At 31.4% G+C, this 17,991-nt stretch overlaps 1 protein-coding gene across 4 annotated transcripts in view; it reads left to right on the plus strand.

Moving 5' to 3' along the window:
* The window catches only part of LOC113863455 (probable polyribonucleotide nucleotidyltransferase 1, chloroplastic), a 45,957-nt gene extending 31,050 nt beyond the window's left edge, over positions 1-14,907 (plus strand). For 2 of the 4 annotated variants that reach the window (XM_027497043.1, XM_027497044.1), the window contains 13 exons: positions 469-561; positions 2,225-2,403; positions 5,099-5,282; positions 5,463-5,510; positions 5,711-5,783; positions 9,017-9,090; positions 9,182-9,289; positions 9,384-9,478; positions 12,369-12,432; positions 12,701-12,754; positions 12,848-12,889; positions 13,376-13,842; positions 14,357-14,905. In XM_027497043.1, coding sequence (XP_027352844.1) covers positions 469-561; positions 2,225-2,403; positions 5,099-5,282; positions 5,463-5,510; positions 5,711-5,783; positions 9,017-9,090; positions 9,182-9,289; positions 9,384-9,478; positions 12,369-12,432; positions 12,701-12,754; positions 12,848-12,889; positions 13,376-13,726 — 1,365 coding nt within the window. In that variant the 3' untranslated portion in view covers positions 13,727-13,842; positions 14,357-14,905. Of the gene's footprint in view, positions 1-468; positions 562-2,224; positions 2,404-5,098; positions 5,283-5,462; positions 5,511-5,710; positions 5,784-9,016; positions 9,091-9,181; positions 9,290-9,383; positions 9,479-12,368; positions 12,433-12,700; positions 12,755-12,847; positions 12,890-13,375; positions 13,843-14,356 lie in introns of all 4 variants that reach the window. The other 2 variants (XM_027497041.1, XM_027497042.1) reach the window with 2 other exon arrangements.
* The last annotated feature ends 3,084 nt before the right edge of the window (positions 14,908-17,991 follow it).

A 17,991-nucleotide genomic window follows, 5' to 3' on the forward strand; every position in this document is an offset into this window, starting at 1 on the left:
TCTGATAATATTTGATACTCTTTTTGGGATACATGCATGAATTTGTACTTGTGTTTCTGAGGTATTCCATGTTAAAACTGCTACTTCATTGCTGTCCCCAAAAAGTAGGCCACCCTAGGAAGAAAAACATTGCTTCTTCAAATTGCTCTTCAAGGGTGCTAGACACTCCAATTGTGATTTTGATGTTTTAAGAAGCTACTACTATCTACTAGTACTAGTAGAAACGTGTAACTTGTAACTTGACCCCAAACCATAACAATATGTTTCTTTATTAACAATTTGGGTCTGGTCACAAGTCGTCTATCTTTGCCCCATTTTGGCTATTTGGGGTGATATGAACATCTCATGATTGCTAAACACCATCAATAGTTTTCTATTTTATTCAGAGTTAGACTTTCAGTACTTCTCTAGCAATATTTATATCTGCATCTTAACTTGAGTGATAAATTGGCTTTGTCTGGTTGGTAGTCCCTAGCAGTTGTTACCCTTGGAGATAAACAAATGGCGCAAAGAATAGACAATCTTGACGGTGTTGATGAATTCAAGAGGTTCTATCTGCAGGTCTCCTCAAAACTTGACTGCTTTTATCTTCTCTTATATTTGTGTGAATGTCATCTACTCAGAGAAATTTGAGCAATGTTTGGAAACCCAACTGGACTGGTTGGTTTGACTTGTTAACCAGTTGTATGTGAAGTTCAGTGCATGATTAGAACTGTAAAGCCCAAAGCAAAGATAGAAAACACACTGAATTGACATTCGGATGGTCCAACCAGTCCTCAGTTGATGACATGGCACTGGTTGTATCAATTATCAAAGGCTCCACACCGCCTTCAAAATAAATGTCTAGGGGAGCCAGGAGAAATTAATTTGTATATGTGGGTCCCTAAATTATTTGGGTACTTTTAAATAAGTCTATAGTTTAAAAATTTATAATTACGTCCCTGAACTTTGAAATCATTTTGTTAATTGATGACTTGAAATGTAGAGCTATATTTAGCTTTTGATTATTTGGCGTAAAGTTCAATTTCTCTTATAATTTCTTTAGCTGCATATAATTTGGAAGGTGAGTGATACGCCGCAAGTGCACAGGTTTTGTCAAGTAATAAAAATATATTGTCTCCATAGGATAAAAAAAAAATCAAAGAAGATTAAAGAATACAATTAATTTAAATTGGATGAATTCAAATTTAAGACTTTTAAGAATTAGTTTCACCTCAAATTTGAATTGACAACCTTAAAGGGTGAATTACCCTTAGGTGATTTTTTTTTTCATAATACAATAATTAATTATACTAACTTTTCATGGTGATTATATTTTATTAAATTCTTTAAGTTTTATGGTGATTTAGTGATTCTTCGAGAAACCTAACTAACATTAATAGTCTAGAATTTCAATTTTAATTTTTGAATTTTTAATGGCAAGGTTCACTTTTTCTTCTTCCTTTAACATTCTTAATGACTTGCTAATGGTGTGGAGCCCTTTGAGTTTTATAATTGCTCTTGGCCGATTTAATTTCACTGAGGAACTTCTAAAACTAGCCCAGGTAAACATGGCCATTAACAAATAGATTTGCGCTTTATAAATGCTTCAATGATCTTTGTGTCTTCCATGGACCTTTAAATCTATATATTTTAGCTACCAAAATGCACTCACCTACACACTAAATACATGAAAGCAGTGACTTCAACCAAAACAAATAAAAAAAGCATGATGAACACAACCTAAAATGCATAATTATCAATGATTTAAATGTTAATTTGAACTATAAACTTATGCATGATTCAAGTATTGAATATATAGTAGTTGTAGTTGCAGATACATAAGTCTTAAGCTGAATCACATTTGATGTTTATATTTTCACTTTATTTGCACAAATTATTATAACACATTTTTAACTAGGTCCCTGACCACATTTCTGTTAGGGTTCTTTTAAGTATAAAAACCCGATTAAAAACTTTCAAATAATTCAGGGGCTTAGTAAACAATTAAACTAATGACTTGGTTCTTGAATTATTTGAAAATTTTTCATTGGGTTCCTTTACTTAATGGAACCCTAATGAAAATCTGGTTGGGGACCTCATTAAAACTAATTTAAAATTTAGAGATTTAATTACAAACTTTTAAAGTATAGGAACTTTTAATTACAATTTATATTAGTTTTTACTTTTTCCTTAAAATTTTCAGGATGCAAATTATTATGACTGACTGAAACAACATTTGCAGTATTCATTTCCTCCTTCATGTGTTGGGGAAGTTGGCCGGATTGGTGCCCCAAGTAGAAGAGAAATTGGTCATGGGATGCTCGCTGAGAGATCCCTTGAACCAATTTTACCTTCCGAAGATGATTTCCCTTACACCATACGTGTTGAGAGTACTATCACAGAAAGTAATGGCTCTTCAAGGTGAGTTTTATTTACTTTTTTCATTTTATGTTACTAAAGTTACATTCTTTAATTGTTTGTCATCATTATTCTCAAAGAAAAAGTGAAGATTGAATGAAATTGTTAGGCTACCCACATGTTCTGGTATTTGTAGATGTTGAATTTGGGCTTTAAGCCTAACTCAACCCCAAAAGCTAGCTCGTAAGGTGAGGATTGCTTTAGCCTTTATAAGCTCTTATTTAATCATATCTATAGTCGACGTGGGACATTAACAGTAGATTAATATACAGTTAGAGTGGTAAAAGGATTAATTGTGCTAATCACAAACTAATATCTAGCCTAATAATTACTGAGTGTGCTAAGCTAGTCAAGGTAAATATAGTTGACCATATATTTACAGATGTACTAAATCTAATACTTCTCTTGCTGGTGCATACATATCGCACACATAAGGTTTATGACAAAAAAGTGAGCCTGAGGTCTGTTACAAGGAAATTAGTTAATATATTGGCTGGCTGATGAGTTAACAAAGCAAATAGTAATATCTCCTAAGAGGGCCCGTTCTCTAACAAGATGGTAACAATGTAAAACAGGGTTGGAACTTGGAAGAAAAATGTAGGACAGCTTGGTTGTTATACATTAGCTTCATTGGTCCGGCTTCATCCCAATTTCATTGCTGAAGACTTAAATGGTTGCTTTTACTATGTTAGTTTGCATACTGCTGTTGCCCTAGCTTGATGTTCAGCCTCTGCATGCATCCAGCAACTTCTTTATGCTTTTTAATTATTAGAAACAGATCACTCACTCACTCTAGAAAGGTAACTAAATGAGGAGTACTTTGGGTGTATATTCCTAGTCAATGAGGACATCTAAGCACACCCCTCATGCCAAGACTAGACATCTTGAGCTTGATGTTAGTAGGATTGGACATCAGCAGGTGGTCCAACATGAAGACTGAACAGACTTTAATGCCACGTTGAAAATGTAGTGGTGGGCTTAACCCACTTTCAAAAGCTAGCTTAGGAGAGGACGATTATCTAAGTCATCATTTTAAATTATATGAAATTAAGTTACCTCCAGCAAACACAAAATAGCCTTTGATTGAACACTGGTATGATGGGGATCCTGCCTAATGAAAAACTAACCAAGCCAATATAAAAGGTTTAGGAAGATGGGACAACTATATTTGCATGTAGATTTCAATCTTAATAAAAACATTGGAAGATGGGACAAAATTTTAAATAACTTTTCAATAGAATGAGAAAAATCATTGTCAATAGAATTAATGAAATTTTGAACAGCCAAAGCGATGGTGACACTGTAAATATCTAAATGGACTGAAACAAAAGGAGACATAACTTATTTATTGATTTGATTTTGACAGAAACTATGGATATATTTGACACTCCATTATTGATATTTTAAAAAGGCTTGGTGCCAAGGTTGTCAAACTTGAGAGTTAGTGGAGCCTCCATGGACTACTTTTAAACTTGCAAGAGTTTACCTAAGACAATAATTTTTTAGAACATTTATATTGTAACCAAACAGAATTGAATACTCTATTCATAAAAAAATATTTAACCTCAAACTTCATACTAAAGCAAACCACAATAACAAAGTTTTAGACAATTTGTAAGCAAGCAATAAACCAGCCAAGATGCGTTCAACACATAAATCACAAATAGGATTGTAGTGAAGTGCACAAACAAAGCATAAAGTTTGCAATTGATCGACAAATTCACAAATAACGAGGTTCGAAATTATTAAAGCTTGGAAGTAGTGGTGTACATTTGGTTCACCTTGTTGGAGCTGGGTTCAGCTTGTCCAAACTGAGTTTGTTCCCCTTGTCAATCTGCTGGGTTCATTGTAGTTTGTAGGAATGGTTCTGTTCAAACCTGCTGGTGTGTGACTTCATTTATGCTTGGAGCTGTGCGGTTGAGAGTTGTTGCAGTTTTATTCACCACCTTCATTGCAACTGGGTCCACACTAGGATTTTGGATGCCACTGTGGAGTCCAGGTCATGCAGCTGTGAGGATTAAGTTTTGTGTATGATGAGTCCTATCATTCAGCTTCTCCATTTCAATCATTGAGGGTTTTTCTTTTTAACAGTTGAACACTGTTGTGTACGATGCATTTTATTGCTGATCACCATTCTGTTTTAGACCCTTTCAATTGTTCTCAAACTCACAATTCTGTTTTTGTCAATACGAGTCCACCCATTTACACTAAAATGAGTTTTAGAGTGAAGTGCATGTTAAATATGTCTTGAATGAAAGAAATGCTTGCTGGGAAGAATTTGAACCTTCTCCCAAAACCTGATAAAATATTATCATTCTAACTAAAGAATCGTGTTGGCTAAAAGAATATATCCAGGCTAAATGAGAATTCAGTGTCTCTCATGAATTACTTTGATTGTTCTGAGGTATTCCTCCAATTTTGAGCAAAACTCTGAAACTTCTTTGCTTCCAAATGTATAAGGAGCAGAAGACTTTCTGAAGCTATGCGCTTTTTCCTTTTGTTTAGCATTTATGTATAAATTGCAAATTTAAAGCTCATGGCTTTTTTGAAGGTGATGTAATGTTTTAGGAGGATGTCATATTACCACACTTCAGACTCTCTGTTTATAGTTATGCACATGATACAATTGTTATTCTTTTTTTTTCTTACAGAGCTTTAAAACCTTCCACATTTAACATCAAAATTTTCATTTTTTTAGCATGGCTTCTGTTTGTGGTGGCTGCTTAGCATTACAAGATGCTGGGGTTCCTATTAAGTGCCCAATTGCTGGAATTGCGATGGGTATGGTACTGGACACCAAGGAATTTGGTGGAGATGGAACTCCGCTCATTCTGTCTGACATAACTGGATCAGAAGATGCATCTGGAGATATGGATTTTAAGGTTTAAATTTACATAGTTTAAGTTGTATTTATTTGTTCACATTTTCATTTGGATGAATAAGTAATAAGGGGAGTTTGGTTGGGTTCGTTCTGTATTTTCATTTCAAGTTCATTTATATTTAATCAACATGATATTCATATCATAATGCAAAAAAGATGTTTTGACAATGATAAAATGCAGGTTGCTGGAACTGAAGAAGGCGTAACTGCATTCCAAATGGACATCAAGGTGAAATAGTATGAACATTTAAATGCTATGTTATGTTAATTTCGTTTCTCATTTGCTTGAATTTTGAAAAACTGCTTATTTTATTTGAAGGTGGAGCATTTTTTATTTATTAATTTCTCCTTCTAAATGAGTTATTTTATTTGGTATCAAAGATTTATATGGTACTGTTTTCTAATGGCTATTAATATATCATGTTGCAGGTGGGTGGAATTACTTTGCCCATCATGAGAAAGGCACTCCTACAAGCACGAGATGGCAGGAAGCATATACTTGGTAAAGTTAAAACAAAACTTACTTCATGGGGGTATGACTAACGACGTATGGTGTTGTTAATGTACATTTCATATCTTGAGTCTTTCCTTTCCTTGATTACAGAGTAAAGACTGAATAGTGTTTAACAATTTTTTTAACCTGATCTGACTGTGTTGTGTCAGAACTCAGAAGTGGAACCTGGGTTTGTTTCCTGAATTATGGATAAAATAAAAAAGAATAGTTTGTGTTTTCATTGCTCTATGAGTGGGTGCTAATCCCAGAATCAGTAAAACACATTACACAAAGCAATGGGAATTTCTTTTTTGTTGGTTTATGTTAATCTGCAACATTTCATTTATGTAAATCCTATGCAATTAAGTTCAGTTGATGGATTTCAACTTAGAGGGTGCCATTGACATCTGAATGCATTTAGCATGTTGAAACTTGTACACATATAGAGGATGAGCAATGATTTGGAGTTACGAATTGCTCATTTACAGGAAAATACTCTAGAGAAAGAGGAGTATAAAGTCCAATCTTTCCTTCTTTGCTTGAGAATTCCATTTCCTGGAATTGCCCGTTTTCCACAACATGAGTGATCATGATTTATAAGACTTTTGATATAGTTTCCACGATGACAATTCTTGGTTATTTGTAATCTCTAGGATGCTTATCTTTGAACTTCAGACTCTTCAGGATTGTTCTTCTGTACATCCGCTTTCCACTTCTTATTTCTAACTTTTATCTCTGTTTTTCCTTCCCAGTTCACATGTTCTTTTTGGAAGGTCAATTTTCCCTCTATGGTTCAGGCTTTAATTATGAAAGTAATGCTTAATATGATATTACAGATACTCTATCCATAAGTTTTGAAAAAAGTAGCCTCCTCTTTTTTTGTTGTCAGGTACTTCGACAGTTTTGGTGTAAGCTGTTGGGCTGTTTGGAGTCTGCCAGCTATGTCCACCTAATTTGGACATCTTTTTGTCTAGGTTTTGATGCTAGAAAGAAATAATAAATGTATAATTATGTCCAGTTAATTTCTGTTTCCCTTTTTCCTTTTACTTTTGATGGTGTCATCTTTAGTCCTTAAGGATTTCTTATCCTCTTTCTGTACCTTTCTTTTCCCATCATAGAAAAATATTTTCTTATCAAAACTCTATTTATGGGAAAAAAGGTCCAAGTCTTAATATCTGCTATTATACCTTTTCATTACATCAGTTTTTCTTGATTTAAATTTTGTGCAGTCCTTTATGGCTGGAATGGAACGTAGAATCCTTCACCAACTAAGCTAATTCTTGGATGTGTCACTTTTGTACTAAAATATGAATTATGTGCCTTTTTCTATGCATTCTTAGATCCAATTTGTCAAAGATATTCTTCCATACTTTTCTGTACAAGCTATTAGTCTTCCAAATGAGGTTGAGCCTCAGTAAGGTTATGCACATTTACCCCTTCCCAGTCCCTACTAGGTGGGAGTCTCATGTCAGGTTGCCCTGTGAGTGGGATGAGAATGGGCCAGGCCGCCCATCAAGGGCCTATGGCTTAGCCTATTTAAGGCCTAAGCGGGCTCGGCTAGTTTATTAAAAAAGGTTAGGCTTAAACTTTTGAAAAGGCCTATTTAAATAAAGAGGTCAGACTTAAGCTTTAAAAAAAGCCTTTCAGGCTTATTGGTCTGGCCCAATTAAATAATTATATAATTTTATAATTTATATTTATTTATTTATTTGTAACAATTTAATATAATTATAATTGTCCAGAAAAATTATATATATATATATATATATATATATATATATATATAATATGTAATGTATAACATAGTTTAGTATTTATACTTTAATAATTATAATTATATGCATGCACAACTTGAAGTGATCACGTTGAAACTTTGATATTTTGCTCAATGACTTGGCAATTGTTTGTTGGGTTATACGTTCTAGTTTCATTTTTTGTTTTCTTTTCATAATAAACATCCTAATTGTTAGCTTGGTATTTGAGATTAAATAATATAAACATATTACCTTTTGGATTATTTGAGATATAAAATTTTGTGGAGTTATTGAATATGGTCATTTTGAGATATGATATTTGTGAAACCATTTATGTATGTTTGTTTTTTTTGCTAAACATAGTATTTAAATATAATTACTTATCATATATTTTCTATTTTACTAATAATAGGCCTTTTGGCTTATTAACCCGTTAGTTACTAGTTCAGTGACCTACTTGCCTGATAAATTTAAATTAATATTGTTTTTTGAAGGCCTTATTGTTAAATAGGCTATTGGGCCAGGTCAGACTTATAAAAAGGTTAGGTCAAATCTAAAAATTTTGCCTATGTTAGGTCATAAGCCTAGGCTTAGAATCTAGTTTTATGTAGTAGGTCAGACCCATTTAACTTCCGGCCTAGCTCGACCTAATCCATTCCCATTCCTACATGTGGGTCCTCTAAAGGATGTAATTGTTTCCTAATTTCATTATTGTTGGAAATATGGACTTTAGATATAGTATGTTCATTATCTTGTGATAAAATGCATTTTGGACTCATGGGTATTAGTATATAGGAAGTTGTACTCAATTAAAGTTATCTTAGGAAATAGTGTCCAGTCCACTAAGTCTATTAAGAGCATAAATATCTGATGTCTTGCATAATCTATGTACTCGAGAAGAGTAGGAAAGCTTTTCCATTTGCTAATTTTCTCTAGATTATTTTTTTGCTATATCTCTCTCTTCCTGCCCTTCTAAATTCATCATGGTATCGGAGTAGTTCCATCCACTTTGTGAAAACATCAAAAGAGGTAAGGAGTACCGAATATGGGGGTAATGAGTCAAAAGTTCTTTTGTCAAGAACCTAAACTAAATGGTTTTCTATTCGCGCTAGTCATGCCTATATTTTACTCAAAAGTGTTTCATGTAAGGACCAAAGTATAAGTAGAATATTTCTTCTCTTTTGTTTTACAAAGCAAGGGAGGTGAAAATTTTCAATATTTTCCATTCATCGTCTTTGCAGTTGGGAAATAAATACCACTCTTCATCCTGTTCATGACCTTTCTATTTTCATTCTGCTTATACTTCACTCTTGATAAAATAAACGTGATCTACATGCTATTTTGAGAGCAATATTCGTAGTTCTATAAAATTCAATAATCTGTTCTGTATTTTTGAGTTTTGAAGTTTTACATTAATTATCTTTGATTATTGTTGACAGTTTATGTACCTTTGTCTTTTGTTTCCCTTTCTTTTGTTACCTAATCTAGGAGCGATGATGAATTCCTCGCCCCCTCCAACCAAAAGACTTTCCAAGCATGCTCCTTTGATTCATGTTATGAAGGTCTGTCAGTTAGGTTACTTTCCTCCCTCCCCCAAAAAATTGATTATCTCTCAATCATGCATTGATTATCTGATATTTATATTTTTTGTAGGTCAAACCTGATAGGATAAATCTTATAATTGGTTCTGGTGGGAAAAAAGTGAAGAGCATTATTGAGGAATGTGGTGTAGAAGCCATCGATACAGAAGATAATGGCACTGTATGAGAACAAGCTTATCTACATCTTTTTATATTATTATTACAGCTAGTCTTCAATTTATAGACAATGTATGACTCTTCTGTGGCTTTTGCAGGTGAAAATATTTGCAAAAGATTTGTCTAGTTTAGAGAGGTCTAAAGCTATTATTAGTAATTTGACGATGGTTCCAACAATTGGTGATATATATAGGTATTTTATCCCTTTCTTTTCTGCTTATATTGGTTTGTTGCTTGCACCAAGTTTTATTCCACTTGATGATGTTAGCTACATAATCACATAACACTATGAACTCAGTAAAAAACTAAATTATCTGAGATATTATTTATCACTAAATCTTTGTTAAAATTTCATTTGAGTCCCCATCTATTCTTTTTTATTGGACTAAAAGTCTCAAATTTAGGAAAGTAATATCATTGCTATTTTATGAGATACATCAGATTTATTTATATACATGAGCCTGCTGACTATTTTGAGAAATAGGGACAGCTTATTCTAGAGGACAAATCCCTGTGATTATGGGGTTGTTTCTAAATATACTAGCATAGTATTAATACCAGGATATAGTAAAGATAAAGAATAAAAATACAGCAAGGCTAATATAAAACTTCCTGAAATACATAAGGAGCAACATGGTTTTGACAAAAAAGTTATGTCATTCACTCTTCTCATCAACACCTTTAACTGCCTTTCTTTGCACATATCCAAATTATCTTAAACGATTTTCTCATTTTTTTATAATAGGTGTCATGCTAATATTTTTTTGTATAGTCATTTCTTGTCTTTTTTTTTGTGATGATCACTCATCTATCTTAACATTCTTATTGCTGTAACTTTCACTTTTTTCTTGTATTTTTCCTTTAAAATCTCGCATTCACTACCATAAGAATAATTGGTTCTATAAATAGGTACTTATAATCACAAAAAACTTTCGATGCCATTCTCCACTTTAAACCAACGCTAGTCGTTATCTTGTTTTTTGCTAAAATTACAATGTATATGCTCTATTTTACTTCCTTTTACGCTAAAACCATTAGATTCTAAAGTACATCTCCAAAGTTCAAGTTTAAAGTTGTTAAGATGTTTCACATTGGTTAGGAATAGATATAGAATACTCCTTATAAGGGTCAGAGCAGTCTTCTTTTATGAGCTAGCTTTTGGGAGTGAGTTAGGCCCATATTTCTTAACATGGTATGAGAACCTATTCAATTTGAACGTTGGGTTGCTCACAAATGTCCAGTCCTGTTAAGTCCACTTATGCATATGTCCAGTCCTGCAAGTTTCATGCACCAGATGTCCAGTCCTAGGCATAAGGGGGGTGTGTTAAGATGGGCAGTCCTCCTCTTATGAGCTAACTTTTGGGAGTGAGTTAGGTCCAAGTTTCTTAACATGGTATCAGAATCTATTCAATTTGAACATTGGGCTGCTCACAAATGTCCAATCCTACAAGTTTCATGCACCAGATGTCCAGTTCTAGGAGTGAGGGGGGGTGTAAAGATGGGCAGTCCTTATAAGACCCATGCAGATGTCCAATCCTAGGCGTGAGGGGGGTGTGTTAAGATGGGCAGTCCTCCTCTTATGAGCTAGCTTTTGGGAGTGAGTTAGGCCCAAGTTTCTTAACGAAAGTTAACTTCTTTTTATGATTTCTCAATCAAAATGTTATCTGTGAAGAACATGCATATAGAGATAACTTTTTATATATTACTTATAAGTACATCTAAGATTAGGTTGAACAGATAAGGAGTTAAAGTTAATCCTTGAATTAAACCGATGTTCCTATAAAGAAGTCCTTAGATACGCATTCAGGGATTCCCAAATTTGTAAATACCTTATTATACATGTTTGGTGTAGCTCGAATCAAATATATGTTATATGAATACCCGTCATTTCTAAAATTTCTCACACCACTTCAATTGACACACAGCTATATGTTTTTTCCAAGTAAATGAAAATCATTTAAATTCTTTTCTTTTTAACAGTATATTTTCATCTACTATTGTTGACCTTTCTAGCAGAAAACTAAATTGATTCTCAACAATTCCAGTTTTTTCTTAGTTTATGTTCAATTATCTTTTTCCATAATTTTTAGTGTTATTTATAAGTTTTATCTCGTGGTAATCATAATTTTAAATATTGCTCTTGTTCTTGTGTATAGGAATTAAAATGTTCTTTCTCGACTCATTTGACATATTTTTATGTCTCAAACTATGATTAAAGAGCTTAGTAATCTAACCAATTCTTATTCTCCTATACATTTCAAACTTCAATACGAAGCTTTACCATTATCCATCCTCTTGAGTGTTTCTTTTTTTCTTCTCCAACTTGAATTCTGCTATAGTATGCCAAATTTAGTTCATCTACTTGAGTTTTTAATCCTACTATTTTACCATTTTATCCTTGTCCATTATTAAAAAGTTTATAAAAATAGTTCTCATATTTGTCTTTGTTATCTTGATTTGTAATGAAAACTTTCCTTTCTTCATCATTGATACATTTAACTTGATTCAAATCTCTGAATTTTCTTTTTATATTTTTGGCAAACTTGTATATCTTTCTTCTGTCATTTTTTGTTCCAAAATCTTGGTAGAACTCCTCAAAATTCATAGATCGTATTTTACTCACAGTTTTTCTTGTTGCGTTTATGACATTTTAATATCTTGTCCAATTTTCTACATTATTGCACTTGTGTAAAACTTTAAAGCACTTCCTTTTCTCACTAACCTTCTCTTTCACACGTTCATTCCACTACCACCAAGATTCTTTAATCCTTATCTTTTGATATAGAGCCTCTAAATTCACCTAAATTTGTCTTAACAACGCTCCTGACTTTCTTAGACATCTCATCTCAAATGATGTTAGCCTCCACTGACTAACTACTTAAAATCCAACTGAATTACAAGGAATAGATTGCAACTTTTTAAAAACAAGTAACAAAATGAAAAAATCTTGATATTTTGATGGTCTACAGATATAACTTATCCAAAAAAAATTCCCTTTGTTTTTCTTTACGGTTTTCTCATTTGTTTGCAAAAGAGAACTATATTAAAAAGTGAATATAATTGTTCTGTCTTCTATAATTCAGGAACTGTGAAATCAAATCAATAGCACCATATGGAGTTTTTGTAGAGATAGCACCTGGACGAGAGGTACATGCTTCCACTTAGTTGCCAACAGCATAAGTATAGATAATTAGAAACATATACCATTAGATTGCTTCTTAAGCATGGTTGAATTTTTTGGGTTTTCTAGTTGTAATATCTTTGCGTGTATTAGAAAAATGTATTTCCCTTTTAATATTTGCATTTCACTTCAGAAGGACTTCAATAATTTTGCAAGAAAAAGGTCATGCTTCTATAGAATAATGAAAATATCATACTTTATAACTATTTGGACATTTCTTATTATTGTATGTAGGGACTTTGTCATATCAGTGAATTGAGTTCAGGTTGGCTACCCAAGGCAGAAGATGTAAGCATATTATTTTCATTCCATTTTCCAAAGAAAAATTATCATTATATATGCAAATAATGCTGGGATAATATTTGACTTGCATTCCTCTAGGTTTTCAAAGTGGGAGATCGTATTGATGTAAAGCTTATAGAGGTATATCATTTTACTTATTGTTAGCTTTAAAAAAAGAATAAAAAAATTACCAATGCTTCTATACCCAATATTGTAGTTTTCTTTCGTTATCTTTTTCATCATGATGGTGATTCAACATAGCCAAGCTGTTCCTTCATTTGATGTTTGTCCTATGTGCTGGGTTATTCTAGTGAGGTATATAACCTTGTTCACAAGCTTTTAAATTGAGTCTCACTCACTCCTAAAAGCTAGCTCAAACGAAAAGGGCTACCCAAGCTTTATAAGTTTTGTCTCTATTCCTAGCTAATATGGGACATTTTAACACAGTGAAATCTTTTATTTTATTTTATTTTGAAGTTGGTGAAATTTCATTACGGCTAAGGTAACCATCTTGTTTTTGTAAAATTTTATTGTATCTGAAGGATGTGATTTGTTGTTTCATAATATTCAATTTTACCTTATTGTGTGGTGGGCATTCTCTCTTATGATTTGAAGCATGCACTGCAGATAAATGATAAGGGGCAGCTGCGCCTTAGTCACCGAGCTCTTCTTCCAGATACGGATCCAGACAGCTCAAATGCTAAACAGTCTACTGGCAAACTCACTGAGGATGGTTTAGCGGAAGAGAAGGTTGAACAATCTAAGGATAAGTCTAGCACTCCCAAAGTTACAACCTCTTCTAAAAGGAGTTCAGAGGACGATTCTTTACTTCCATCAAAAAAGTTTGTCAGGAGATTGGTAAACTCATCCCAGGATAAGCCTTTCACTAACAAAGACAAGACAAAGAAGAGTAACAACAAAACAGTTGGTAGTGTCTCCAGCAAAGATGAAAATAGTTTGGTTAGTGGAGAGGCATAAAAGTGCGCCAAAATATTTTCAAGTAAAGCGGAAAATAGTGATGCTATGAGAAAAATTTTGGTTTCATATACACAAAAAGGCTGTGGTTGGTAGCGCTTACAATCTACACATGAATGGTATGAGCAACCTATATCAATTTACTGCTGATTCGTTGTTGATACACCTATCCACAAATGCTCAAATTCTTTAATCTTGCCTTAAGTAACTTCTATTTTGATAACACAAATATAAATGGTAAATAAGAGAAACTGGCTAGAACTCAAACTGTTCAGTCCTGTTCAATGTATACCAATTTGGTAGCCACAGAACTGAGGCTATTTAGAGTGCAAGCCATGGCTCAATGATTAGGTTGTTGCATTGTGATGTGGAGTTCATGCACTCTAGCTGGGATTCTCATGCCCTTGGTCACTCTTATTAAGAACTGAATTTTTTTACAATGACAATTTCTATGCCTATCTGGCAGTTGAACTTTATGTATATCATACGAAGTAATCACTAACAGATATGATTGTAAGTTTTTGATCCAAAGTTTTGTTTGCTATAAGCAAGATTCAGGTTTTTGTTTTGGTGGCATGTTTTCTATTACCGAGTTATTTACTTGCCCACTGATGGTACTGATCCTTTTGGCAGTGAAGATCTTTTGATACATGCTGGTGCCTGAACTGGAAAATAGAAACCCATGTGACTCTTGTGTCTTTACAAGGCAGATAACTTTGTTTAAGCAAGAAAGGTGAAAGAGCTTACTATCCAACTCTCCTTTTGTATAGTCCATATCTGACTGCAACGCTTCAGATGTTTGCATGGGATGATGAATACACCATGGAAATTTTGTCTGTGTTTCTTCTCCCGATGATACCTCTTTGTCTTCGATCTGTTGTTATATGCTTCATAGTTTTTTCTTAGGTTATTATTTACTATGATGCTTCCCTCCTGTGGTTAGCTCTAGTTACGGAGGTATCAAATGTAAATCTTAGTACAACAGTACAAGGTCGCTTTGTATTTAGTGTCTTTTTTAACAATTAAAATTATGATGTTTGTTATACTCCAAATTGCAAGTTTTGGCGTGCAACCTCATTGGTAGTAATCTCGTTAATAGTGCTGCTATTTCGTGACATTAATATCCTTTGTAAGACTCGTGCACGAACTTAGAACTCAATGGATCACTTCGAAGATATTCTGATAGAAATGTTGCTTGTTCTTTTCGTCAATTTAGGCCATGTCTTGATTATGTTCCCTACTATATAAACAAAATGAAACCGAACATTCATTCAGTCATAAATGGTAATAATATTTAGGGTTTAATAACGGTAATGATTTTGATTTGTCGAATTTAGCCTCACAAAATCAAACCAAATTAATCAGTTATCTTTCGAGTTAATTTATTATAAACAACCATTTCCCAGCTTTTATTTTTCTGTTTGACTTGGACAAGTTACTGTCATCGAACCACCAAACTACCCGTATCAGAGAATCTATCATCATGTTAATGGATTGATTGAAATAGAAGTATCAAAATATTATATAATATTATATTTTAAATTTTAAAATTAAAAAAATATAGCTTCATTTTGTAATGATTAAAAACACAATTGCTATGACTATAGCTAAATTCAGTAACAAGTAGAACACAAAATCTTATAAAAGGTGAAAAACAATTATGTATAAAGAGTAAAATTTCTTGACGTCAAGTGTGAAATTTATATGCTCATATCACTTAAATAATTCTTTATAAAATGCATGATTAACTAATTCAACTGCTGGTTTGAAGGTTCTTAATAAGCAACTTAATTTTATGGTTTCATACAAAAATAAAATTAATAAATACTTCATTGAGTTATTTTATTTTAATAGTATAATTTTATTTTAATTGGTAATATACTTTTAAAATATAAATAAATATTAGTTTTTTATAACATTCAAATTATGTAAAACTTAATATTCATAATCATAAAGATAATATAAGATAAGTCAATATTTGAATTGATTATTCTTACATTTTATATTGAGTGGTTTGTGTGGAAGTTTAACATCTAATGTCGATAGATCTTGATTCATATATATGTAAGCTATTATTAAAATAAATATTCATATCTTAATTTTTACTTCCAATTTTTGTGTGATAGCAACTTAATTTCTATTGTAAAATCTTTATTATTATTTTAAGGATTTAATTGACCTTAACTCTTAGAGTTGAATTTAAGTTTTTATAAATAGAAAAAAAAAATTATCAAAAAAGTGCATATTTATTGTACTAAACTTATAAAAGTATAATGAATATTTTTTTAATAAATATTTATCATTATTAATTGTTCATCGTTGGTCAAAGATAATATACTCACTTCATCAAATATTTAAATAAGAATGTTATAAATATAATAAATGTAAAAGTTACATGAGCAAATCTTTTCTTAATTATATTATCATTATTTCAAAAGTATACCAAATAAGCTCAAATTAAAAAAAATTTAAGGTATGCTTGTTTGTATTTATTTTTTTTAAAAAAAAAAACTCTTTAAAAATACGAATAAATATACTTTCATTTTCTTTTTTATTTTATTTTTAAGTTGAATAAAAAAATTGATCTTAATGAATTTTCTTTTATAAAGTATAATAGTCAACGGAAAACTCTCAACAACAACTTTTTATACCAGAGTTGCAGTTGAATCAATATCACCAATATTATTTTCATCCAGATTGTAAAGAATGCAATGTGGATTCGTTAGTTTAATGTCTTCTCGTCATGGCTACAAAAATTAACAATAAAATAAATCAAACAATTAGAAAATAAAGAATATAAAAGGCAAGGGTATGTCCTCTCTAGGTTATTATGGATCAAAACTTATAAAACCATACAAGTTTATCCTAAAAATATGGATTTGTTTTGTTTGAGAACATCTTTATTTGCATATACATAGGAAATAGGAATAACATTATTTGTCAACTTTGTTAAAGATACATTTAAAAGATCTGAAAATTTTTTTAATTTCTTTGTGTCATCAACAAAATTAGCCATAATCTTAATTAACTTTTGTGATTTTAATTTTTAATCAAATGTTTTCATCAAAATAATTAAAAAAATTAGCAAAAAGACATTTATAAAAATAGTCATTTAAAAGTTTGTTACATTTAAATAACAAAGACTTATGTTATAAACTTAATTTATTATAATAAGTTTAAAAATAACTTATTTTGATAAGTGACGTCAATAAATTCATTGAAATAAACTAAAAACAGTTTATGAAAGACATAAATTATTTTTTATAAGTTGTTCATATGTCTTTTTCAATAAGTTTTTTGTTGATTGAATACATAAAGTGTGACTTGATAATACTGTTATTTATCTTAATGAAATCATCCTTGTTCTCTCTCTAAGTTTCATTTTCTTTCACAGCATAAACAAGTAGTCAAAAGTTATTTCAAGTTTTTTTATAAATAAAAGAATGTGTAAGGTTCAAAATATAAACCTCTTCGTTAGAATCATTCTAACTAGCTATAAGACAAAGGTTGACCGTTTCCTCCACTTCTTCTCCTAATGACCTTTTGCTTTTGCTTAAATTATTTCACGTAGTCATTTTGGTGTTCTTATTAAAAGGCTTCTTGAAATCCTTCTTCAACTATGAACAATTAGTTTTGTTAATTCTTTGCTAGTTACAAATAGTAAATAATTTTTTTTTGTTATTGTCTTCAACTTTTAATATTTTTCCTCTCAATTTTGTTTGATAATAAAGACCAATTTGTTTGATAATTTATTAAAATCTAATTAATATTCAAGTTAAGAGCAAAGGACTACTAATTATGATAATACTAATAAAAAAAACTTTTAATGTCAATTAAAAATAACATTTAATGTAGAAAGCCAAGACATTTTTACATTTGTTATACATCAGTCTAAAAATGTTATGCAAATGATATTTGTTTGTATAACAATATTACTCTTCATATCACTCAACAAATTCAATATTTTATGTAAAGACATGTTTTAGTAGCGTGTCACTTCGTTAAAAAAAATATTTAGAGACTTTACTACAATCCCATCAATTTTGGCAATTGTCTTTTTTATATTTGAAGTCTTCAAGTGGCTTATATATGTAACAAGTCTAAGATTTATATGCTCTCATTTGAGGGAAAGACTTAGAAAGGATGTTAATTGTAGGTTAATTTTATGTTGTATATTACTCCCATCAATTCTATTTATAAGAATATTTTAATTAAATCATTACACTTAAAAATATTTCAAATTTATAAATACATAAAGAAATAATAAA

Source organism: Abrus precatorius, unplaced genomic scaffold (assembly GCF_003935025.1).
Source record: "Abrus precatorius isolate BTA unplaced genomic scaffold, Abrus_2018 Scaffold3, whole genome shotgun sequence".
NCBI lineage: Eukaryota > Viridiplantae > Streptophyta > Magnoliopsida > Fabales > Fabaceae > Abrus > Abrus precatorius.